Source organism: Acomys minous (assembly GCF_964271855.1).
Source record: "Acomys minous genome assembly, chromosome: 1".
Taxonomy (NCBI): Eukaryota; Metazoa; Chordata; class Mammalia; order Rodentia; family Muridae; genus Acomys; species Acomys minous.
The window spans coordinates 15199995-15225327 of NC_140483.1; the positions used below are offsets into that span (position 1 = coordinate 15199995).

Genomic DNA, 25333 nt, shown 5'->3' on the forward strand with positions numbered 1-25333 from the left:
TGTATTCATTTGAAAACAACATAAAACTCTCAAAAAATAAGTATAAGCATATAATTATGTTTGGGATATAAAAACACAAACTTTTAAGAGGTTGATTTTTATGAAAAAAACCGAAAGATTATATTAAGCCACAACGTAGGAGTTTACTTTTTTGCTCATTTGCTGTAAATGGAAAGTTGATTCTGGTTTGGTTTTGTTTTGGGGTTTTTTGTTTTTTGTTTTTTTTAGCTTTCAGTAAACATAATAACTACTTGAGACATTTATACTCCATATGTGTTAAGTGAATATAATGAAACAGGATCTCCCTGCATATCTGTGGGAGAAAGACACCAGAGAGGGTTTCTTTTAGTACTTGATAGAACTTTGTTTTCCTAAAATTTTATCAAGTCTCTTTCGCTGTCAGTAAATGAATTTAAAATTAAAAGCCGATTCTTCTAAGCATTCTAATTAGTCATGAAAATCTAATTGTATGGAACTTGAGGAGTTTACTAATTTATAAATTCATCTCCCTGAAATAAATGGAATTAAATTTCCTTCAGTTCGGAGGCTAACAAAACTGGGACAAGTCCTGGGGACTCCTCATTTCTGAGTTGTGTCCAGCCTATGAGCTCACTATTTGGGGAGTGGGAAAATGTCTTTGTCTAGGTGGGTGATGATGTCTACCTTCTTGGTCAGGCGATCTCTCTGTTACTTTCTACCTCCTCCTTTTTCTCCCCTTCCCTTACCAAAAGGTAAATGCAAGGACCATTCCTTCTTCCACCAAACCCTTGCAAGAGAGGTACTGAACTTGAAAGCCTTAGGAATTTCATGGTTTATGCAGCCCCAGCAAAGGGAAGAAGATTGAGTCTAGCCCAAGGGAGCTTATGTAGGTGAATTGTTCTTCAACCTTATGGGGATCATGCTGTTTAGAAAAGTGTGCATAGTTAGGTAATTTGGGAATTATTGTTTGGGGTTATTTCCTTTTCTCTGATTAAGTTTTTTCTTGGATTAAAAAACAAGTCTTTAATTTTAGAATTGTTAGCATAATGATTTTCAAGATTTTGTTAATACTATCTTTTTAGCTAAGGAAATATGGGATTTCTAGTTTAATTCCAACCATAATCTCAAGTGTCTTTTTTCTGTGTAGTTACTTTAACTGGTTTCATTTCTTAAATGGCTATTTCATGAAGTAAACATTAGCATATTCCATAAGTCAAGTCTAGTTTGTATTTTTAAAAAGATACACAAAGAGCGAGATGGTCATTAAAATCCTGTGTGCTTTAGGTCAAAATGTATTTTGTAATTTGTTAACTAGTTTCTTATCTTTAATTCATTTTAGCTAATTGGACGGGAAAAACTTGTTCAAAATTCAGAAGAGGAGACCAAGAATCTAACATTTAGCGAGTTGTATCCCTCAGGAACGCATAGACTTCAGTGTAATGTTGACACTATTGAGCAGCAGTTCTGTGACTTGCCTGATGATAAAGACTCCACTGAATGTGACATCGCTGAAGTAGATGGGGAACTTTTTGTGGCTCAGAGTAACTTTACCTTGATATTGGAAGGTGAAGAAGGAGAAGTTGAGGCAAGTGACTCTGCAGCACCTAACATGTTATTGAAAGCATCCAAGGAAAAACCTGTGTCCCAAGTGGAACCCGATAAACAAGAGCATGTTACCAATTTGCCATCTGTTGTACCTGGTGACCAAGAATCCCACAAAGTAGAGACTTTACCCTATGTCCCTGAACCAATTAAAGTGGCAATTGCAGAAAATTTGTTGGATGTAATTAAAGACACAAGAAGTAAAGAAGCAACTTCATCAGCAGCAGATCAGGTTGTTCATGAAGACAAAGCATTAATAAGCCCAAAGGTTACACATTCCTCCAGGATAACAAAATCTACACTGAAGACTGTTCAAGAAGCCAGCGCAAAGACTGTAAATACCAGTCTGGGTGATGACGTGGTTTCTGCTAGAACCCGCACAAGAAGGCAGCACGCCCTAACCCTGAACGTCACAACAGAACAGGAGTCCTCAGCAACTGCTACTCCCAAGAAGAAAACTAGAAAAATAAAAGAAATTCATGAGTCTTCTGAAAATACCTGTTCTGATATAAAAGGAGCACCTGAGAACCAGCTGACAGTTCAGAGTCCTCCCCCTCGTAGGAGAGGAAGGAAGAAAAAGGAAGTCAGCCAGGGTGCACTGGCAGGCTCTGCTGCTGTGGAGCCGGAGCCAGCAACTGAAGAAACACCTTCTAGAACAGAAGGCAGGCTTTCCTCTCTTAGAAAAGGGACTCCTAGAAGATTTAAGAAATCTGTAGAAAGTGAGCAAAGTGCAGAAATTGTTAATGATCTAAAAGTTAGTAAAACAGCAAGTCGTGGTAGAACTAGCAGAAAGCTGAGGAGTGCTAATTTAGAAGATTCTCAAAATACGGAACATAAACAAGATGAGGAACCCAGTGACCAGCAACTGCCTCTAAAACGCAAAAGGGCCCGAGAGAAAGAAGTTAGTGTGTTAGAGGAGCCTAAGCCTGATTCCTCCCAGTTGCCTCTTCCAGCAGGATTTGCTGTGCCTGCCACACCTAGGAAATGTGGGAGGCCAAGGAAAATAGTTCCACCAGAAGCTGCTAAAACAAGTCCCCAGAAGAAAGACAGTCCCAGTGTCCGAAGATCTACACGAAATACCCCAACTAGAAATGTAAGTGCTTTAGAAAAATCCATTTTAGTGCCAAATGAGGAAGCTGCCATAGTGATGACTTCTAAGAAAAAACGTACAAAGACCGCAGATGAGCGCCCAAAAGGAATATCAGACTTGGCAGATGACACAGCCCACAGAAAGCCTGCAGGCCTAGAAGGAAGCTTGCTTGCCACGGCTGCTGTGACTAAATCTTCCCAGAGCACAAGGACTAGGTCTAGAAAGACCATGTTGTTGACGGAACTCTCTGAGCCCAACACTGAGCCTTTGTTTTCTCCTCCTTCAGTGAAAGTTCCAAAGAAAACAAAAGGTATTTAATTTTATTCATTTTTATCTTATTTAGAGTGTATAGCCTAAAAATTTGGTTGTTTAAGAAGCACTGTTTGAGCCCATTGTTTTATTTGAAGCACTAGATATTTTTCCCTTTAAAAAGTTTTTTTTTTTTTTTAAAAACATGCCCCAAAAACAAGCCCTCAGATAAGTTGATCTAAAGGTTTGTTTCCTGTTGATTTTCAGATTTCAGTCTTCAGATTATCCAGAGATTCTGGGTGGCCTTTTGTATCTCATAGTCCTTTTGACACAGGGTTTATTTGTCCTGTTTCTCTTCATTCTGTCTTACATCTAAGTGACTTAATTTTATTTCCTTTCAAATATAACTTTTTTTTTTTTTTAAGAAAAGGTCTTTTGAGCCAGGCAGTACTTGAAGTATAAAAAAATAACATTCTTGTTACGCTAATTTTTAAAAAAAAATTTTTTTCTATTAGTTTATTTTTATGTTATGTACATTGGTGTTTGACTACATTTATGTCTGTGTAGAGGTTGTCGAATCCCCTGGAACAATAGTTACAGACAGTAATGAGCTGCTCTGTTGGTTGCTGGGAATTGAACCCAGGATCTCTGAAAGAGCAGTCAGTGCTCTTAACTGGTGAGCCATCTCTCCGGCCCCTTGTTGTGCTGATTTAGAATAACACAACACCTCAGTTATTCTTTGTCATCTTAACATACCTTTCTGTATAGCTGTTTTACTGTTAAAACATTACACATCTATCATAGAACATTAGATAATAAAATATATGCTCTAGTACATGGATAGTCTTAGCAGTCATAAAGAATAAGTAGAATGAGCCAAGCATGGTGTGTGCCTGTATCCCAGTGCCGAGGGGGCTGAGGCAGCAAGGCCGACTTGGACTATATGGCAAGACCTGGTATGAAAAATACATACTTACGTCATGATCACTCTCAGCTATCAGGGAAGGAGTATGCGTTGATCAGGTTCACTAGCTTGTCTGGACACCATTGTCTCCCAAGGAACCTGGAACAATTGGCTAAACTGGCTGGTCAGCAGACACTCAGGATCCTGCTGTTTTTGCCTCCCAGCACTGAGAATGTAGACACTTACCACTTTGTCCGGCATTTTACTTTATTTTAAAGATTTATTTATTTACTGTGTATACAGTGTTCTGCCTGCATGCTTATATACTTGCAGGACAGATGAGGACACCAGATCTCATTATAAATGGTTGTGAGCCACCATGTGGTTGCTGAAAGTGAACTGAGTTCCTTTGGAAAAGTAATCAGTGCTCTTAACCTCTGAGCCGTCTCTCCATCCCCTGTCCAGCATTTTAAATAATAACTGGGGATCTGAACTGAGGTTCTCATGCTTGCACAGCTAGCATTCTATCTACCAAGTCATTCCCCAGTCCCCAGTTACTCAGTCTTGAAATGCCTAATCATATATGGCAGTGTAGTTCTGGGCTTTGTCACATGTGGCCTTTCATCTCACTAATACTCCATGGGTGCTTAAGTGTCCTCCTCTAAGATATTTTCATGTTTGAGGGCTCCTGTGTTAGAATAGGCACCTTTACTTTAGGTAGCTGGGGGTATTGAGGATACGGTATGTGAGAATCAGAACTTCATTTTGTTTGAAGTTGGCCACGATGGAATCATTTGGGCGCCATGCTGGGTATGTCTTTGTAATTTTTTACTTCTTAATCCTAAGTAGTACTGATTGTCAAAATGTTTCCAGAAATTTGGAAAGATAGATGAGGCATTGTCTCACAGATAATAAATTTTGTGTATGCCCTAAAAGAGGCATGTAGGAGAAACAGAACAAGCCAGATAGTTTTGAACACAATACTAAATTCTTAAATTTCTTTTTGCTTTTTTCAAGATAGGGTTTCTCTGTAGCTTTGGCTGCCCTAGAACTACCTCTGTAGACCAGGCTGGCCTTGAACTCACAGAGATCCAACTGTCTCTTCCTCCCAAGTACTGGGATTAAAGGGGTGTGCCACTGCCACCTAGCTACATTTCTCTTCTTAGGCCTTAGAAATAAATGAAGACGCTTAAGTGGAGACTGAGGTGCTCTGAGAAAGCCAACATTATTGTTTCTCCAGGCAGCCTAGAAAAAAAGTTGTGTATTCAGATGTGTACTTCTAACAGAAGGTGCCTTGCTGTTGGTGGCCTGAAGTGTAGTTTCTGCCCCTTCTGAACTGGTGGTGAAGTGGCCCGATGCAACTAACGCTTTCTCTCTCTTGTTAGGAGCCATAGCTTTTGTGGGCTGGGGAGATGGCTCAGTCAGTAAAGCATTTGACTAGCAAACTTGAAGACCTGAGTTCAGATCCCCACAATCCATGTAAAAGGCTGCACGGTACACACACACCCAACAATGATGAGATGTCAGGGAGACAGGATGCTCATGGACCAGCTAGCCTGGCCTTATTGTGGTAAAATTCCAGTGAGAGACCTGCATTGGGGACCAGCACCCGAGGCTGTCCTCTGACCTTCATCCACACAAGAATGCACAGAGAGAGGCATAGTTTGGGATGGGGTTTGGTTTTTGGTTTGGTGAGTAGCAGTGGTATTTTGCTCTGTTTTGAGATATAATCAGGCCAGCTGTACACTAAACTTGTTATTTTCTTGCCCTTAACTCTTGCTGGAACTATAGGTTTGGGCCTTCATCCCCTGCAAAAGGCATACTAGCAGGATTTGACGTCTGACGTTGGTCAGCTGGCCTATTCGTGTCTGTCTGCCCTTGTGTCTGTCTATGTGTGTGTGCTATTGTACAAACAACTTCTTTTTTTTTTCTGTTTTTTTTTTTTTTTTGGTTTTTCGAGACAGGGTCTCTCTGTGTTAGCCTTGGCTGTCCTGGACTCACTTTGTAGACCAGGCTGGCCACGAACTCACAGCGATCCACCTGCCTCTGCCTCTCGAATGCTGGGATTAAAGGCGTGCGCCACCACGCCCGGCTTTTTTCTGGTTTTTTGAGACAGTGTTTCTCTGTGTAGCCTTGGCTGTCCTGGACTCCCTTTGTAGACCCAGCTGGCCTTGAACTCACAGTGATCCGCCTGCCTCTGCCTCCCGAGTGCTGGGATTAAAGGTGTGTGCCACCACGCCCGGCTCCAAACAACTTCTTATAAAGCACTTGTTATATGCATCAGATTGTTCTGACCCTCTGTTCCATCACACACTGAGATAATTGCCACCTGTGTCCTGTTCTTTTCTTAGCTGAGGCACAGCTAGTAAAGTCCAAATTCTGGCATGTAATCTCTGACACACAGCACTTTGCCACTTTCATAATCACAATGCCATTGTTATGAAGACACTGCTTAAAAAGTCATGTCCCCCACCCTCAGCCCCTGAGACAGGGTTTCTCTGTGTAGCCTTGGTTGTCCTAGACTCACTTTGTAGACCAGGCTGGCCTCGAACTCATAGCAATCTTCCTACCTCTGTCTCCCCAAGTGCTGGGATCACAGGTTTGTGCCACTGTGCCCAGTAGTGGTACACATTTTTTTAATTGTATGTTTTGAATAAATTTCTTTTTTAAATGTCTTTATTAGATGTATTTATTACGTGTATGGATTTCATTTCACATTTTCATATATGTACATAGTGTATTTTGATCCTATTCAGCCCACCTCCCTTACTCTTTCCTTCCCCTCCTCCTCTTAGCTAGTTCCCCATTACTTTTACTTCTTCATTTTATTTTGTATGCTTCAGTTAGGGAGTGGTCAAACTAGTCCTCATCTGTGTTATAGCCTTCTACTATTTTTCAGCTTAACTTTCTGCTTTTATGGCATGAACTTTTTGGGTTTTTTCAGACAAGGTTTCTCTGGGTAGCCTTAGCTATCCTAGACTCGCTTTGTAGACAGGGTCAGCCTAGAACTCAGCGATCCACCTGCCTCTGCCGCCCAAGTGCTGGTATTGAAGGCGTGTGCCACCACTGCCCTGCTATGGCATGAATTTTTATGTTGCCCACCTGACTAGAATACAGAGCTCATAACAAGGTAGCTAGAAAGAGATTTTGAACTTTGAGTCTTTTCTTTGCAAATGAAATTGCTCTTGCAAGTAAAATTCACTGTGTAAAGAAAACCTCCTTTAGCTGGGCAGTGGTGGTGAATGCCTTTAATCCCAGCACTTGGGAGGCAGAGGCAGGTGGATCGCTGCGAGTTCGAAGCCAGCCTGGTCTACAAAGTGAGTCTAGGACAGCCAAGGCTACACAGAGAAACTCTGTCTCAAAAAACCAAAAAAAAAAAAGAAAGAAAGAAAGAAAAAAGAAAAGTAAAGAAAATCTCCTCTAGAAATGGAGACTTGCACTGTCATGGGATTCATACTTCCCTGAGAGGAGCTAGGATCAGAGTACTGAGTAATCAGTTTGTAGTGTCTGGAGTCCCAGCTCTATGTTGTGGTATCATTTAGTTTGAAACCTAAAATATTTATGAACATTTGGTTGACTTAGATGATAATGGAACTTTTTTCACCCTAGTTTTTGTCTCCTGACAGGGGTAATAACTGTATGTGCTGGTTTCTTTGTTGGGATGTTTTTGTCTTTCTAATGTGCATCATTTGTTCCAAGATTTTTGCTGCTGGACATATGGTTGCCTTCGTGTTGTTTAAACCATTCATAGTTACAGGTAAATGTTTTGTTTTCCACTTGTCTTTAGCTGAAAAAATGGAGACCACTGCCCAGCTGAAAGAATTGGTGTCAGATTTATCATCTCAGTTTGTTGTTTCCCCTCCTGCCTTGAGAACCAGGCGGAAAAATGCATCCAGCACTTCCAAGATTCTAAATGAACTGGTAAAGAGTGTGTGAATATGTATATTTATTTATTTAAATCCTCTGTGCTTATTTTTAAGTGAATTTCTTCTAAGTAAATTTGTTGAAAAATACATTTAAATTTATTTAAAGATAACATGTGGGTCAGAGAGATGGCTCAGCAATTAAGTGTACTAGCTGTTCTTGCAGAAGACTCGGGTTCAATTCCCAGCTCATAAACTCCAGTTCTAAGGGATCAACACTCTCTTCTGGCCTCCTGGGGCACCAGACATGCATTTGATACATTGGTAGGCAAAATACTCATACAATAAATAAAAATAATAACATTTTTTAAAATGGTAATTCACATTTATATTAAAAGTTCCAAAGGCCATGTTTGCTATCATTAAGACAGATCTATGGTGTGTTTCTAATGGTGTATTGCTTATGACAGCAATTTTCTAAAGTGGTTGCCAGGTGTGATGCTCACTCTTAATCCCAGGGCTCAAGACAGATAGGAGGCTCTCATGTTCAACTCCAGCTTGTTCTGTGTGTTGAGTCCTAGGCCAGCCAGGCATGCATAGTGAGACCCATCTCAAAATAATAACAACAGCAACAATAATTATTAAAGTGGCCATCAAAGTTGCCTGGGCAATATTGGTACATGCCTTTAATCTGAGCACTTGGGAGGCAGAGGCAAACAGTATCTGCGAGTTCCAGGACAGCCAGGGCCTCACAGAGACAAGGAAAAGAAACAGAAAAACCCTGTCTTGAAAGTCAGAAACAAAAAAGTCTTAATTGCTTAAACAATTTATGTTTTTAACCCATAGGAGAGTGACCCTAAAGCATTAGAAGTCATAGAACAAAAACCAAAAAGAAGCAGGACAATGAAGACAAAAGCGAGCAGGTGAGCAGCGCTCCTGCCCTGTGGCCTCTCCCGCCATTCATTCTCTACAGTTGAGAGCGGTTACTAGAAAGGCGCCTTCTCACACATGCCTTGCACGGCTCCTGGTCATTGTAGAGACCAACATTTGCAGTGGAGACATGTGGCCTGAAAGGAGTTTATTGTCCACTGGGTGTGGTTGGGAGAGAAGGTAGTTTGCCTTTTCATTAATGAAGAATTGCATCTATTACCGTATCTGTGGTAAAATTAGTCCCTTTGAGATATTTTTGTTCTACAGTATTCTGTTCATGCTGTACTTAGGCGTGGCTAAATTTAATAAAAGGACAAAGTAGTAAGCAAGCAGTTGATATAGTTGACTAATGACACTGCTCACATATAAATTGTCTTTGTATATGTTAATGGTGCACAGACTCACCAATTGCTGCTGTTTTATAAGTTCTGTGTGTCTGCTGGCTCTTGCCCCATGAACTGACCATAGGGTACTCTGGCCGTCCTTGAAGTAGCAATGTTTCATACTTACCTATAGCTAAGTAACTATATGAGCATTGTGAGGATGGGGCTGGAGAGTGAAGCCTTCACCCTGCCTGCGATTAGCCCATAGCTCTTCTCGACCCCTTGACCTTCACCTCTGCAGGGTGAAGCACCTGACGGTGATGCACTGTGCCTTTTCCTACTTGTGTATCTTTCTTTCAGAAACACCGGAAAAGAAAGTTCTTGGTCACCTCCCCCTGTAGAAATTAAGCTGATTTCTCCCTTGGCAAGCCCAGTTGATGAAATAAAGATCAGCAAGCCAAGAAAGACTACAGAAGTAGCAGGAAAAACTCTTGGAAGGGGCAAAAAGAAGCTGTCTTCCTTTCCAAAGCAAATTTTACGCAGGAAAATGCTGTAATTTTTAGCCCAAGATTTTAACATGCACTTGTGTGTAACGTCATCAGTATTTGTGTGGATTATTAAAAGTCACCTGATTTGGAAGGAAATAATTTATATAAATTGTACAATTTTGTAAACAAGTAAATAAGTAACTCCATATGGAGTGCAATTCTTCTAGTCCAGGCATTTTATAATACTTCATACGTTTATTATAGTATGTAAATATGGCTTATCATTGGGATGTTTAATAAACTACTGTAAAGTACACGTTGTGTGTCTGTTAGATTTTTGAGAGGGGAATCTCTGTTTTAGTTGTGATTTTATATACTACTAGACATTTGTCCATTTTCTTTCTCTATAGTTACAATATTAGATACCAGTTTTATGAGGGTGATTGACTATTGAGTATTTTTAACAGTGTTGTTTTATAATTTATGCACTTTGATCCTGTTACTCAGATTTCTAATCATTACATGTACTCCTTGGGCTCTGCCTGATACTCTGTTACATTTGAATTGTGGGCATGTGATTTTGCCTTTTTGTAGTTTTAAAATTTTTTATGTAATCTACCTCAAATGAGTAATTTTCCAGTAATGCATTGGTTACCTATGCTGGCATTTCTCGTTCAGACTATCTTGTCTCTCAATTGAGAGACTAATTATCCAGGTTAGACTGACCGGTTTCACTGCTTCTTTGCAACCTCATGGAAGATTTGAGAAAGAAATATAAACAGTGCACCTGGTGTGTGCCTCGGGTTGAGAAGAGGAGTCTGGATAAATTATAGACTGCCGGTGCTGTGGAAGAGCTTGCTACTGAATCACAGAAGCCTCTTAGCATTCAGGTTTTAAAACTGACAATTACCACAGGACCTCAAGCACAGACTATTGAGAATGGAAGAATGTGAGTAGATGTGGGAAGGGAGAGACAAAAACCCTTTTCCGCAGTATGCGTGTGCACAATTAAGTAATGGCACTTGATGGAGGCTATGAAATTCATCAATAAATAAGTGTTGTCAAATAATTGATGGCAGGTAATTGATAGTGTGTAATGAATGGGCCCTTAATAATTGATACCTAGAAACAGACTGCCTTGTCAGCTAAGCTTTGGGTGTTTCATGTGAAGTGCAGCCGTGTGTTCTGTATGTTATTTTTCTACCAAATAGCACCATGGATATTGAGAAAGTGGGGGAAATGCCTGTGCTGAGCACGGACAGAGTGAGAGTGGCGGTACGGGTGCGGCCTTTCAGCCAGGTCAGTCCATGCTCATTGCCTTGTTGACAATTACTGCCTGATTTTATTAATTTTTTAATAATAGTTACTGAATTTGTATTTAAGCTGCTTGTCATTTATGAAATATTAAATTTATTTAAATGAATTTGTCAAATGATTAACAGATCTAAGTAATTTAGTAAACATTTAATTTCATTCCTTGGTACAAGTAGCACAATAAAAAAAAAACTGACCATAACTACTGTCAAGTTAATAATTATTTACACCAGTGCAGTTTGGTGCATAAAAATGTGTGGTATCTGTTTTTAATACATATGGGAGCGCAGAGATAGAACTCAATTGATAGAGTGCGCTTGCCTCGTGCAGGAATCCCTAGGGTGGCTCACCAACGCTATATGAGATGAGGCGCAGTGATGTGTGTGGAATCCTAACACTGAAGAGGCGCATAACTAGAAGCTCAGTTATCTTTTTTTTGAGACAGGGTTTCCTCTGTGTAGCCCTGGCTGTCCCGGACTCCCTTTGTAGACCATGCTGGCCTTGAACTCACAGCGATTCGCCTGGCTCTGCCTCCTGAGTGCTGGGATTAAAGGCGTGCACCAGCATGCCCGGCAAAGCTCAGTTGTTTTAGGCTATGTTGTGCATTCAAGGCCAGCCTAAGCTACATGAAATTATTAAAGAATACCCAAAAAGAGTTTATCTTAAAAGCTTATCTGTCTTGCCACATGTGGACACTTGTGTCGTGATCCCCAACACAAAATGCTGAGGTAGGAGCTCAAGACGAGACTCAGTCACATAATGAAACCATGTCAGGCTGCACTTAGATGTTAATTTCTCAAGACATTGCTGTTGAGATCTCATGTGCTCAGGGCCACCTCTTCCCTTTGGTTCTGTCCCTTCCTACTTGAGCATATGCAGGCACACCACAAAGGTCAGAAGAATCCAAAGAAGGGGACCTAAGCCACTCCCACTCAAACACATCCGAACAAGTGGGGAACCAGAGAGTGCTGTGCTGTAAGAGAGGACCCAGGTTCAATTCCTAGCAGCTACATGGGGACTAACAACTGTCCATAACCCCATATGATGATACTGCGCACGCCTTTAATCCCACCACTTAGGAGGCAGAGGCAGGCGGATCACTGAGTTCAAGGCCAACCTTGGTCTACAAAGTGAGTCCAGTACAGCCAAGGACACAGAGAAACCCTGTCTTGGGAACAACAACAACAAAAAAGCCCACCAGCCACCTCTAAGACTATCTCCTATCCAGAATCCTGAATCTTGGTGATGCTCCCAGCTCTTACCTGCCTGTGTCCTCTAGAAGGACACTGATTAGCATAGTATCACTATAGCAGAGCCAGGTCATACCAACAAGTAAGTGAATAGGTTCCCAGCCTCTGCTTTGTGATAGTTGGTCTGGGTAAGACCTAGAATGTTCAGTTCTGTGAATCCACTTATAAGGGACACTCAAAATGTTATCACCTACGGTCAGTGGCTTGCATAAGACCAAAAGAAAGTACTGTTTCCTCCAGTACAGACAGGATGGGAGGTTCAAGCTCCCTAAAGTCTGTCAAGTCCCATCTGGCTGTCTCTCTGATGAAGGCGGGCTGTTGAAGGGAACACGAGCAGGTCAAAATCAACCTGTATTTCACAGCCTTTCCAGTCTCACCAGGTTCACTGACAGCTTACATTGCCTGTATTTACCCTGTCCCTCCTAGGGATGTATTAGACACTTTGAATATCAAACGGTCCCCGTTCTCCCCCCACCCCCGCCCCCAGGCTTGCATGTTAGGATGTTTCCCTCCCAGCTAGTAGTGCTGTTTCAGGACATGGAGCCTCACTGGTATATGAAAGCTACTGAGACCTTCAGCTTGACTCTTAGAGTCACACCGTTGCTTCCTGATCTGCTAAGCTGTGAACAAACTGCTACAGGCTCCTGCCACCAGTCCCCAGCCATTCCCACCACCACGCCTAACCCGTATGCTGGCCTGAAACAGCTCAAATAAATTCCTCCCTTACGTTGCTCAAGTAATTTGCCACAGGCATGAGAAAGGTGAGTACTGTGGGGGTGAGGAGCTGTCACTGCCTTCTCCTCAGTACTGCCTTTACAGCCTGTGAATCACTCCCTTTCCCAGGTCTTTCCTCACCTCCAAATGTTCTCAGGGATCAGGGATAGGAACACAGAATGGAGGTGCTCGCCTAATCCCAGGCACAGCAACATTTTACTTTGATGTTCTTAACCGCCGTTTCTGCCAGTTACTTTGCATGGCCCTAGGAAGCCATGGGCAGTTGCCATGGGCAACATGGGTACCCTCAGCACTGGCATCCACCAAGCGGTGGACTCTTGTCTTTACAGGCCCAGTGAGTTCCTTGGGAGGACTGTGTCGCCCACCCTCTAAAGCTCATTCTGAGACAAAATGCTGGCTCCATCTCTTACAACATTCTTATTTGAGATTCCATTGGGAAGCCATTCCTGTGCCCCACAAGAAACCCCACCCCATATGGGGCAGGGAAAAGGTGGAAACTGGTTTGGGCCTACTTTCCATTTGCTAGGATGGCAAGATGGCATTGGGTTATCTTTTTCCTGGAGTTCAAGAATGGAGCAAATCCGACCACACCACTCCTGCTTTCTATCTAGCCCTCATGCCACCCACCTGTCCTCTTTTTTTTTTTTCCTCTCATTTTTGCCTGTCCCTTTCTCTTGTCAGGTTTTTTGTTTTGTTTTGTTTTGTTTGTTTTTTGAGACAGGGTTTCTCTGTGTAGCCTTGGCTGTCCTGGACTCACTTTGTAGACTTCAAACTAACAGCGATCTGCCTGCCTCTGCCTCCCGAGTGCTGGGATTAAAGGTGTGCGCCACCACCGCCCGGCTTCTCTTGTCAGGTTTTATGACAAAGTGGGCAGTTCCTCCCAGGCCAGCAGTAGCCTTGTCCACATCATAAACTAGGCTGTTACTTTTCTGTTACCATGACAGAACACCTTGGCCAAGGCAACTTACAAAAGGAAACCTCTAATTTGGAGACACAGGACTCTAGGGGGTTGGAGTCCATGACCATCATGGCAAGGACGATGGTACCGGGTAGGCAGACATGGTGCTGGAGCAGGAGCTGAGAGCTCACATGAGACCAACAACCACAAGGCAGACAAAGGAAAGCCAGCCAAAATGATGGAGCTTTTTTTAAAGCCCACCCCAAGCGACACACCTGCTAATCCCAAGCAGCTCAACCAACTAGGGACCGAGTATTAAAATGTGTGGGACTATGGGGTCATTCTCAGTCAAAACCATCACATGGACCAGGGCGGGCCGGGGGGAGGGGGAGAGTCTCCATTCTCAGGAAGTAGTTGGTAAGTTAGTTTAGCTGCTCTTCTAGAAGTCCTGAGTTCAATTCCCAGCACTTAATGGCAGTTCACAGCCACCTATAATGCCCTCTTCTGGTGTGCACATGTACGTGCAGACAGATCACCCATATAAATAAAATAGGTAAATAAATCTAAAAAAGAAAAATGGATTTTCTGGGCCAGTGAGATGGCTGAGTGAGTAAAAAGTGTTTGTGCACAACCCTGGTGGCCATAATAGGAGAGAGATGACTCCTAAAAGTTATCCTCTTGATCGCCACAAGCACCATGGTAAGCACACCCCATGAGCACACATATACACAATATACACTATATATAAAACATACACTAATAATGAAATGTAATAAAAATGCATTTCCCAGATCCTTGAAACACCTGGGCATAAGCGGCTCCTCCCATCCATACAGAGTTCCCATAGACTAGCCGAGACTTCCTCAGTGCCTGCCCTGAGCTACCTACCAGCCCTGGCACAGCCCTCTCCTTTGGCCACGCCTCTCTCACGCTACAAAGATCAGTTCCACAGTAAGCCGAGTTCCTTGCGTCTGGCAGGCAGTCCAGATGCTCTTCCTCGGGCCCGAGGGTGGATAATATTACCCCTCTCTTGGCTCCATTTCTTTTCACAGAAATGCCACTCCTGTCTCCCAGGGCAACCCCAACCAGGCAAGCAAGGTGCTCAGGAACACTTGTTTAAAAGATGTTGCTAGCTGGCTAGGGCTCCTGCCTCAGTGCAGTGCTCAACAGTCCCGATTTCTGTCTCTGTTGGCCCGTTCCACACCGTTGTTAATAGTCCCAGAAAAGCAAGGATCAGGCGTAAGTGAGGGTCTTGGTCCTCCTTTCCCCACTCCCAGGTTTTCAATCACACGTCCCACTGCAGGGATGAAGTGATGCGCAAACCTGGACGCTGGGATTCTCTCCTTGGTAACGCAGCCTTGTTGTTTTTAACAAAATCTCAAACATTCGATTTTGCCAATAAAGACTCAGAAGGTAGGTGCTGGGGTGAAAGCCTGCTAGCTCAGAGAGGCAGAGAAAGCACCCAGCTGCCCTCCTTTCCTCTTCATCTGATGCCCTAAAACAACGAATGCCTCTTCCCCAGTACTCTTAAAAAACCCTCAAACTGAATGTCCCTCCCTTCTACTTCCTGTTTGTGTCTCTATCCATCCTCCTGACTTCCTCTTAGTATGTTTTTTACCTATGTTCACTCTGCCAACTGGTTGCTTGCTCCGCCTCTTGGCCTATGATTGACTTTATGTAATCCGGTTTAACAATATTCAAGCAGAGAGCTCTTGGACTAAAGGTGTGTGCTAGGGCTGAGCCAGACCACAACGAGAAACAGTTTTTTCCAGCAAACATCACAATCTCAGGGTTCACAGTGTGATCAACTACCCGGCAACACAGCCTTCCATTCCCTAGCATTATACAGGTTGTGACTCTTAATCTTTAGCTCTTGTCCCCATAGCCATCTGGACATTGGTGGCTATCCAGCCCACAGCAACAACCCTTCTGCAGTGGCAAGACACTGCCCACCCTCTTGACAGTGGTGCAAGTGGCCCTTAGCAAAGAGCTGCTCAAAACCCAGCACTACCTACAGGGCTTACGATACTCCTTAGGAAGCTAACAGCATCTGCCCATACAAGGCACTCTTCCCATACAGAATTATGTACCCGACCTGTGTGGCCTCTTAATCGAGGGTTTGCTCGCTCAGTTCCTCAGTTTTCTGGTTGGCTTGCCAGTTGTTTCAGAAAAAAAATCCAGTGTCACTATATGAGGACCAGCTTAGAGGTGCCACTGGAGCTTTCACAGAGTAAGCCCAACCAGCAGCAGCTGTTCCAGGGTAGATCCTAGAACTCTGGTCAGAGAAGGGGGCTCACTGTCCTATTACTGTGATGAGACATCATGACCAAGCTAACTCAAAAGTATTTTATTGGAGGCTTGCTTACAGTTTCAGAGGGTGAGTCCATGCCCTCATGGCAGCAGGCAGGCAGGCATAGCGCTGGAGCAGGAGCTGGGAGCTCACATCTTAACAGCAAGTTACAGGCAGAGAAACTGAGTCTGGAATGGGTGTGGTCTTGTTGGAGGAGGTGTGCCACTGAGGGTGGGCTTGTATCAAACACTCGTGCCATACGGGGTGTGTGTGTGTGTGTGTGTGTGTGTGTGTGTGTGTGTGTGTGTGTGTGTGTGTGTGTGTGTGTGTGTGTGACTGTGTGTTGTCTTCTATTGAAACTCCACCCCTAGTGGCACACCTCTTCCAACAAGACCACACCTTCTAATCCTTCCTAAACAGCTTCACCAACTAGAAAACAAACATTCAAATATAAGCTTATGGGGGCCATTCTTAAACTACCACAAGTGGGCTGGAGAGATGGCTTAGCGGTTCAGAGCACTGCCTGCTCTTCCAGAGGTCATGAGCTCAAGTCCCAGCAACCACATGGTGGCTCACAACCATCTATAATGTGATCTGATGCCCTCTTCTGGCCTGTAGGTGTACATAATAAATACATAAATTAAATAAATAAATTAAACTACCACAAGTGGTCGGGACAATGTACTATGTACAGGACAATGTACTGAATTTATAACCTGACTATAGAGAGAGAAGAGCTCTGGAAGCCAGTGTGTGATTTCCATGCATTCCCAAAGCACCACCATCCAAGACCCTAAGAACAGAGAGCATATGAAGACCTTCACCTTTGACCTGGCATATTGGTCTCATGATGGATTTCAAAAGGGTGAAGATGGCGTCCTTATTCCATCTGATCCAACTAGTAAATTCGCAGGCCAGGTAAGTTGGTTAGAAATAAGGTTATGTTTTCTAGCATGTGATAAACATGCCTGGGCTTGCGCCGTGGCAGAGCAGGGAGATGCTCGCTTGGTAAAGCACTTGCAGCCCGGGGATGAGGGTCTGCAGCTTGAAGCTTCAGAAGCCACATGAAGGCAGAGCCTTGCTCCTTAGCTTGTGGTGCCATTGAGAGGCGAGACCCAGTGGGAGGAGCTAGCATGTCCTTGCAGGAGATCTGGGGATGCCTGTCTCTGTTTCTCCCACACGTCTCTGCCATACACTGCAGCCATGACACATTCTGTCACCACAGACTCGGAACACTGGGGCTGATTGAACGGGAGAGGAACCCTGACCCCAAAGCAATGTTCTTTATAAACTGATTCTCCTGGGCATTAGAACAATGGAAAGCTGACTAGCTCCAGGAAGCATAATCAAGGGAACCCTTTATTGAATGGAGAGCAGGCGGGCAGAAACTGGGCACGTAGCTCAAGGATGTACCAGGTTTTTTAGCTCACAGATAACATGCAGACTATGCCTCAGTGGAGGACTACACCACTGAAGTGAGTCTACTCTCTACCCAGGACTTAACACAACTTTGTATTATTTGAAAATTTGGATTTATAGAATGAGGCTGGTGAGACGGCAGCTCCACCACGCCCGATGACCTGAATTCAACCCTGGGACCAACATGCTGGAAAAAGAAAACCAACTCCCACAAGTCGCCTCTTAATTCCCACACGTGGGCTGAAGGAAGCGCACACACCTCCACACACACACACACACACACAAATGCACATGTGAATGCTAAATTGTCATTTTAAATGTTTTGACTAAGAACAAAGGGGAAAAAAAAATCTCTAAATTTCCGATCACGTCAAGTAGAAAGGACAACAAAGTTTGGTGATCACTCCTGAGGTTTACCAAGAATCTGAGAAGCGACCGTGAGAGGAGCTAGACAGAGAGAGGCTCGCGCAGTGGGTAGCAGCACTGGCTGCTCTTGCAGGAGACCTGAGCTGGGACCCCAGCACCTGTGTTGAATGGCTCACAATTACCTGTAACTCCAGCTCCAGGGCATCCAGTGCCCTCCCTGGCCTGCAAGGGCACCAGCATGCACACACACACACACACACACACACACACACACACATACAGAGAGACAGAGACAGAGAGAGACATACACACACAAATAAAAAACCTCTTTTAAAAAGCTTCTGATAACTTCAAGTAAATTTTGAATAAAAGTATAGATGAAATGTTCATGAAAAGTTTAAGTCAAATTCCAATCACCCAGAGATCAGCAACCCTTAGAGGGCTTTTGTGTTTGCTTGTTTTACAGATTTTTCGAGACAGGGTTCCTTTGTATAACAGCCCTGATGTCCAAGACTCGCTTTGTAGACCAGGCTGGCCTTGAACTCACAGACATCCACCTGTCTCTCCCTCCCGAGTGCTGGGATTAAAGGTGATTGACACCATGCCTGGCTCTTGTTTTTGTTTTTTGTTTTTGATGCAGAGTCTCTTTATGTAGCCCTGGCTAGCCTAGAACTTGTCATATAGACCAGGCTGGCCTCAAAGCCACAGAGATTCTCCTGCCTCTGCCTCCCAGATGCTGGTGTTAAAGGTGTGCAGCTTTTTATTCCCTTCAATGAGAAACAAATAGCATTAAATTGGTTATTGTAAATTTTCCCTTAGTAAATCATGTTTGTGTCTTTCTTTGAATTAAAGTAATATAAATTCCATAAATGTATATATTGTGGCAAATGGCTCCATGATACTCCCTCTTGTATTCCTTAAGAACTATTGATGAGGGGCTGGAGAGATGGCTTAGAGGTTAAGAGCACTGACTGCTCTTCCAAAGGTCCTGAGTTCAATTCCCACCAACCACATGGTGGCTCACAATCATCTATAATAAGATCTAGTGCCCTCTTCTGGAGTGCCATTGTACATGCAGACACAACATTATATACATACATACATACATACATACATACATACATACATACATACATACATACATATTTAAAACAAAACTATTACTGCATTGGTTCTGATTGGTGAAAAAAGAAGCCAGATCACACCCCGTCTTTTGAGCAGTTGTGGACACAAGCATCATTTGATTCCACTTTTTAAATGTTTCATTTTTTTTCCTCCTTCTGTCCCCCAAAGCACTCCACCACCACGCCTTGGTTTAAAAGTTTGTTGTTATTGGAAGAGTAGCTCAGTGGTTAAGAGCACTGGCTGTTCTTCCGCAGGACCTTGATTCAACCCCATGACAGTTCACAGCTGTCTGTAACTGCACTTCTAGGGGATCTGCTGTCCTCTTCTGGTCTCCAACGACATCAGGCACACGTGGTATATAAACATCGATGTAGGCAAAACACCCATGCACATAGATACAAATTTACAGGTACTTTATATTTTTATTACTTCTTTTAGAAGTCCATGCATGTGTACATTGTATTTTACAATATTCTCCCCTAAACTCCTCCCAGATCCACCGTCAATGCACTCTCTCACCCATCTTTGTTTTTTGTCCCTTCCTGAGTATCTAATAGGGGCCATGCACACTCAAATCACCCAAGTGATTTCCTTTCTTCCTTTCTTTCCTTCCATGACCCACACAGACCAGTCTTAATTGTCTATCCATTCAGGAGGATGGGACCATTGACTGGAGCCTCTCCACTTACCAGGGGTCACACCCTTAAAGAAGATGATCCACCCCAGACTTCATCTGGTGTCAGACCCTCCTCGGCTGGGCGTGGCTTGTGGGCCCCTCCCCTCTCTGTGCAGGAATGGGGACTGTTGTGCTCTTGCTCAGTGGCCCCTGACCTCTGGCTGGCTCTTACCCTCTATCTTGCCTTTCTTCTGTAATGGTCACTGAGCACAGGGAGCAGGTTTGTGTTTTAAGGTGTAGTAGGCACCTTTGTGATAGTATAGAAAATACCTGAGCTAACCCACTTTGAAGAGTCAAGGGTCACTTTGTTCAGTGGGTAGGCACTAGCCCATTACTTTTTCAGCCTATGATGAAATAATGTATTACAGTGGGCAGTGAGGGATCAGGGAGGAAGAAGCTACAGATCTCATAGCAGAAAATAAAAGACACAGAGAGAGACCGGGGTGTTTCCACAGCCTCCCAACACTTCCAACTGGGGCTAAACCTTTGATGCATGGACCTTTGGGTAACCCCCTAGATGCAAACTGTAGTTCTGTGCAGGGGGCTGGGTTGCGTGTGTGCATGAAGGCATGGGTGTTGAAGAAATGCTCTGAAGAGCCACCAAGGTTGGTGACAACTACGGTTTCCTTTCTAGAGTGATGTCTTCCGTGATATCGGAAGAACAATTCTAGACAGTGCCTGGAGAGGCTACAATGCTACTCTCCTGGCCTATGGCCAGACCGGCTCTGGGAAAAGCTACTCCATGACCGGCTTTGCCACAGACAAGGGTATTATTCCAAGAGTGTGTGAAGAGCTCTTCCAAGCTATCGAGAAGCAAGAGGAAAAGCTAGAAGCCCAGGTATGCGTTCAGCAGTCTAAAATCCCTTCTTCAGAGAGCTTTTCACTTTGCACAAGTGGAAGGCACCAAAGCCTGTATTTTCAGATTTGTGTGTGTGTCCTAAAATAGGTACATAGTTGTATAATATGTCATATATGGTGATAGGACTTGAAGCCACCCTGATGCAGTCATAAGCACGTGATCTACCTTGGACATCACCCAAGCACAAGGGTGGTGTTAGTGTCCCTGGCATAGAAGACTCCAGAGCAAACTCTGGATTCATTGAATGCTGGTGGCAGTCACTGGTGTGACTAGTTCCAGAACATGGCAGTGGGATGCCGGCAAACACCCGTAGGCACAGTCCTTGTCTCTGCTTGTGCTAGATGGCAGAGGAGACCAGGCAAAACACAAAGACGACAAAGGCATGTTTGGTGCAGAGACAGTTTTGTTTCATCCTTACTGCTTTTGACCCATGGTTGGTTGAATCCACAAGATGTGGATTGTTAGTGAGGATCACCTGGGGTCAGGAGGTGACATATATGTCACAGCAGTCATTTCCGTAAAGCTGGTCCTAAGCCCCTCCAACAGCAGCACTACAAGGCTGATGGCGGGAAACTGCCTCCTCCCCTCAAGTCCACTCATTTGTCTTTCTGCCTCCTGAGTTCTGGGATCACAGGCCTGCCCCGCCATCTCTGTTCCGTGCCTGTTTTTATTTGTCTTAACTGTGTATGACACATATGTATCTGTACTGGTAGGTACACATGCTTCTGTGCAAGTGTGTGCGGGCCAGAGGAGGGCACTGGGCGCCCTCCGTCACGATCCAGCTTGTTCCCTTGAGACAGGGTCTCTCACTGAACCTGGACTTCACTGGTCTTTAGATAGACCAGCAAGCAGTGAGCACAGAGCTGCTCCTGTTGGTGCCCCCAGAGTCCTAGGGTTACAGGTGAGCACGGTCACACCTGACTTTTTATGGGTGCTGGAGGACTCAGGCCCTCGTGCTTAAGCAGCCAGTGCACCCCTCCCCGCCACTGAGCAGCTCCCTTGCCCGTTATGTGTCTCCTAAAAATGTATATTGACTTTCCAGTGTCATAAAATGTCTTGAGAACCCTGCAGTTTGAAACAAGGCCTCCCATAGTAATGCCAGCCTTTTCCTCTGTTGATGGCATGCGTCTTCGTTACGTCTCTCCTTGACTTCAGGCCAACATTGACTCGCTGCTCTCTCTGCAGGTCATGTTTAGCATGCTGGAAATCTACAATGAGCAGGTAATACCCTGCCCCAGCCCAGAATCAAACCCGGGTCCTTACACACACTAAAGCACAGGCTTCACCACTGAGCCTGTGCTGTGACACACACACCTGAGCGACTAACACCAAGGGCTCTGGTCCCCTCGCCCGTCCTGTATTGCATGTAGCCCACTTGCCTCTCCAGCACCATCTCAAATTTCTTGTTCATCACACTCTGTGCTTTAGCCGCATAGCAGCTGGCTTAGTTACTTGCTGTGATAAAACACCATGGCCAAGGTGACTTACAGAAGGAAGGCTTATAGCTCGAGAGCGAGAGAGTCCACTGCTGCTGCAGCATGGCGGGAGGCGCGGCAGGAGGCATGGCGGGAGGCGCGGCAGGAGGCATGGCAGGAGGCGCGGCAGGAGGCATGGCAGGAGGCGCGGCAGGAGGCATGGCGGGAGGCATGGCGGGAAGCGAGGCAGGAGGCATGGCAGGAGGCGCGGCAGGAGGCATGGCGGGAGGCATGGCGGGAAGCGAGGCAGGAGGCATGGCAGGAGGCGCGGCAGGAGGCATGGCGGGAGGCATGGCAGGAGGCGCGGCAGGAGGCATGGCGGGAGGCATGGCAGGAGGCGCGGCAGGAGGCATGGCGGGAGGCGCGGCGGGAGGCATGGCGGGAGGCATGGCAGGAGGCGCGGCGGGAGGCATGGCAGGAGGCATGGCGGGAGGCATGGCGGGAGGCGCGGCGGGAGGCATGGCGGGAGGCATGGCAGGAGGCGCGGCCGGAGGCATGGCAGGAGGCGCGGCCGGAGGCATGGCAGGAGGCAGGCTGGCGTGGCACTGAAGCAGCAGATGAGAGCTCACATCTGAACCACCAACAGGGAGCAGAGAGTGCACCGGGGCCCAGGGTCCCACCTCCTATTCCTTCTCAAATGGTTCCACCAACTGGGAGCCAGCTATCTGAGGCTACGGAGGCCATTCTCTTTCAAACCATCACAGCACCCCCCACACCCTATTTCCTCCCCCCCCCCCACAACCCTATCCCCCACCCACCCAACCCCGCTCGGCTTTCCCAGACAGGTCCTTAGACATCTGTCCTTTCTTGGTGGGTGAAGAAACCTCTTGACCTCCAGGCCACCCCTTTGTGCATTCTGAAGTCCTTATGGTCGTGGGTGAGATGTTGTTGAGGACCAAAAGGGAGACTTCTTGAGGCTTTGCAGCCTGGGCTGACTGAGGCTTGGAGAGCATGTGAGCCATAATACACACCCCTGAGTGGCCTCGCCCCTGTGCCCCTGAGGGTGCTAATGGGTGCTCAGCTTCACTTCCACACCACTCTCACATGTTGCAAAATACTACTTTTCCCCACCCCAATCATAGAAAAGTGTGAAACATGATTTTTTTTTTCAGTTTTTCGAGACAAGGTTTCTCTGTGTAGCCTTGGCTATCCTGGACTCACTTTATAGACCAGGCTGGCCTCGAACTCACAGAGATCCTCCTGCGTGTTGGGACTAAAGGTGTTACACTACCATTGCCTGGCCTTTCTCTTCTTCTTTCTTGTACATTTCCTTGTTTCTTATTTAGCTCAATTATAAGGTTGTCTGATACCTATAGAAACTCAGTATTTATATTCCACTACCTAAGACACATTTACAGAGCACTTAAAATTTAGCAGGCAGTGATACAACAAGGACAGAAAGGAAACTCACCTCCTTAAACAGTATCATTTCTTATCCCGTTTCCTCTTACAGATCAGAGATCTGCTGTCTAGAACCAAAGCTCCTGGAGGGTTAAAAGTCAGGGAAGATCAGCAGCTGGGTTTTTTGTGGAAGGTCTGAAGTGGGTGCCGTGTGAGAACTATGCACAAATTGAGAAGCTAATGGAGCAGGGATCAAAAATCAGGATGACAGCCTCGACCAACATGAACGCCAACAGCAGCCGATCCCACATGCTCATCACCATCCAGTTCAAGCAGGTGGGCATCTGCACCTGTGCTGCAGGCCTGCATCCACACCTGTGCTGCTGGTGGGCATCTGTACCTGTGCTGCATGCGGGCATCCGCACCTGTGCCACTGGCTCCCTTGGCAGAGCAGGGGTGGTACTGTGTAATTCTTCCAGAGCAGCCTAGTGGGCTAAGGTAACACAGAAGAGGTCAGGGCTTTGCTCTCTCTGTCTACCCCTCAATTGGGCAGGCCCATTACTTATGGTGGATCAGTCTTACGATGAGCCAATCCTCAGCATGCCCACAGGACATGGTTGGCTGGTTTTTCTCAAGTAAACTCTACAGTATGAGAAATGAATTTTGAGTCTAAGTTGGCAAAGGAGTCATAATCCCCGGTGGTCTAACACAGAGAATTAGGATTAGCAGGTCCATGGTCACTAGGTGAGGACCAGCTACAAGCCAGGGGCATAGGCAGACGCTAAAGCACCCTTCTGAGACTCACATTGACCAAGATTAGACCTGGGAAATCCATGTAACATCCACTAACCATGTTTAGCTGTCAGTAAGCCAGAGAGGGCTTCTCTTCCGCATTCTCCTTGGTGGCTGTCAGGACGTCTCTAAGCAGCATCCCCCAAGCTGCTCTAGATACAGTTGCTCCTGCATCCTGGGTGGATGCCACAGACAGCTGTGATTACACAACCCTGATCTCCTCAGTGCTGAGCCAGCAACGGAGGAAACCATCACGTTCACACCAGGGACAGAGGGCAGACGGGAGGATGGCAGGGGCCTGTTGGCCAAGCAGTCTGGCCAAATTAGTGAACTCCCATCCAGTGAGAGACTCTGCCTCCAAAATCAAGTGTGGAGTAGTTGAGGAAGACATCTGCTATCAACCTCTATCCTCTGCATGGATACTCATTACTCATGCATGTGCACCTGTGCATGCTCACACACACACACACACACACACACACACACACTCACACACACTCAAACACACACACACACACACACACACTCACACACAGGGGGGGGGGAGAATTTTGTACATTTTAGGTACCATTCACAGGATGAATTTTAGTAAAATTCATATACTGTATATGTGGCTCTCTCTGTTCTTTGAACTTCTTATTCTAGAGGCAAGAGGAGAAATCGCATGGAGGTAAATAAGTAAAGGAAGACCCTGTTTTTTTTTTTTTTAAGTGAGGAAGCTATAACTTTTTTTTTTAAGTCAACTTCAAATAACCAGCAGGAACACCTGTAGAATTCCAAAGTGTGTGCGTTCATTCAGCTGTGGGACCACAAAGCTGACCATTTCATGGCGTGGCAGATTTCACAGCATTTTATGTGTTAAAGGTTTACTGAGGTGCCTCAGCAATGGCTGCTATCCTCTTTGCCTCTGCAAAAGAGCTTTGCAGAACTGGAGAGAGGCAAGCAGGACACTTAGACCTGAGAAGGCAGCACCTGTCCACACACAGGGACAGCACCTTCAGTGCCAACTGTCATTGCTTTATCAGTCTTGGAGTCTGAGATACACCTTGAAGAGCCAAGGAAGTTCATGGACCAGTTTGTCTCCTGGGCATCAAGCGAACAGCCTGCCGTGTGCCTCTACAGGTTTTCCTGGACACAGCTGTCACCAAACAATCCAGCATCAACATGGTGGATTTGGCAGGAAGTGAGAGGCAGAAATCGTCAGGGTCTGAAGGAGACCGGCTGAGGGAAGGATCCAGGGTCAACTTAAGCCTGACCAGCTTAGGAAATGTCATCAGGTATGTGACCAGCCTATAGATACTCACGTGTCTTGGTTGCTCTTCTATTGTTCTGAAGAGACACCATGTCCCCAATGCAACTTATAGA

General features: G+C 45.2%; 2 protein-coding genes across 5 annotated transcripts in view; both read left to right on the forward strand.

Moving 5' to 3' along the window:
* Positions 1 to 9744, forward strand: part of AHCTF1 (AT-hook containing transcription factor 1) — a 56043-nt gene extending 46299 nt beyond the window's left edge. For all 4 annotated transcript variants that reach the window (XM_084791613.1, XM_084791614.1, XM_084791612.1 and 1 more), the window contains exons 33-36: positions 1319 to 2981; positions 7612 to 7745; positions 8534 to 8610; positions 9301 to 9744. In XM_084791613.1, coding sequence (XP_084647739.1) covers positions 1319 to 2981; positions 7612 to 7745; positions 8534 to 8610; positions 9301 to 9496 — 2070 coding nt within the window. In that variant the 3' untranslated portion in view covers positions 9497 to 9744. The remainder of the gene's footprint in view (positions 1 to 1318; positions 2982 to 7611; positions 7746 to 8533; positions 8611 to 9300) is intronic.
* Positions 9745 to 9894: 150 nt separating this feature from the next.
* The window catches only part of LOC311603061 (kinesin-like protein KIF28), a gene marked incomplete at its 3' end in the record, with an annotated part of 42240 nt that continues 26801 nt past the window's right edge, over positions 9895 to 25333 (forward strand). The window contains 7 exon segments of the mRNA XM_084791849.1: positions 9895 to 10727; positions 16642 to 16833; positions 20136 to 20339; positions 21546 to 21581; positions 23289 to 23349; positions 23352 to 23512; positions 25091 to 25245. Of these exon segments, the coding sequence (XP_084647975.1) occupies positions 10644 to 10727; positions 16642 to 16833; positions 20136 to 20339; positions 21546 to 21581; positions 23289 to 23349; positions 23352 to 23512; positions 25091 to 25245 (893 nt within the window). The 5' untranslated portion in view covers positions 9895 to 10643.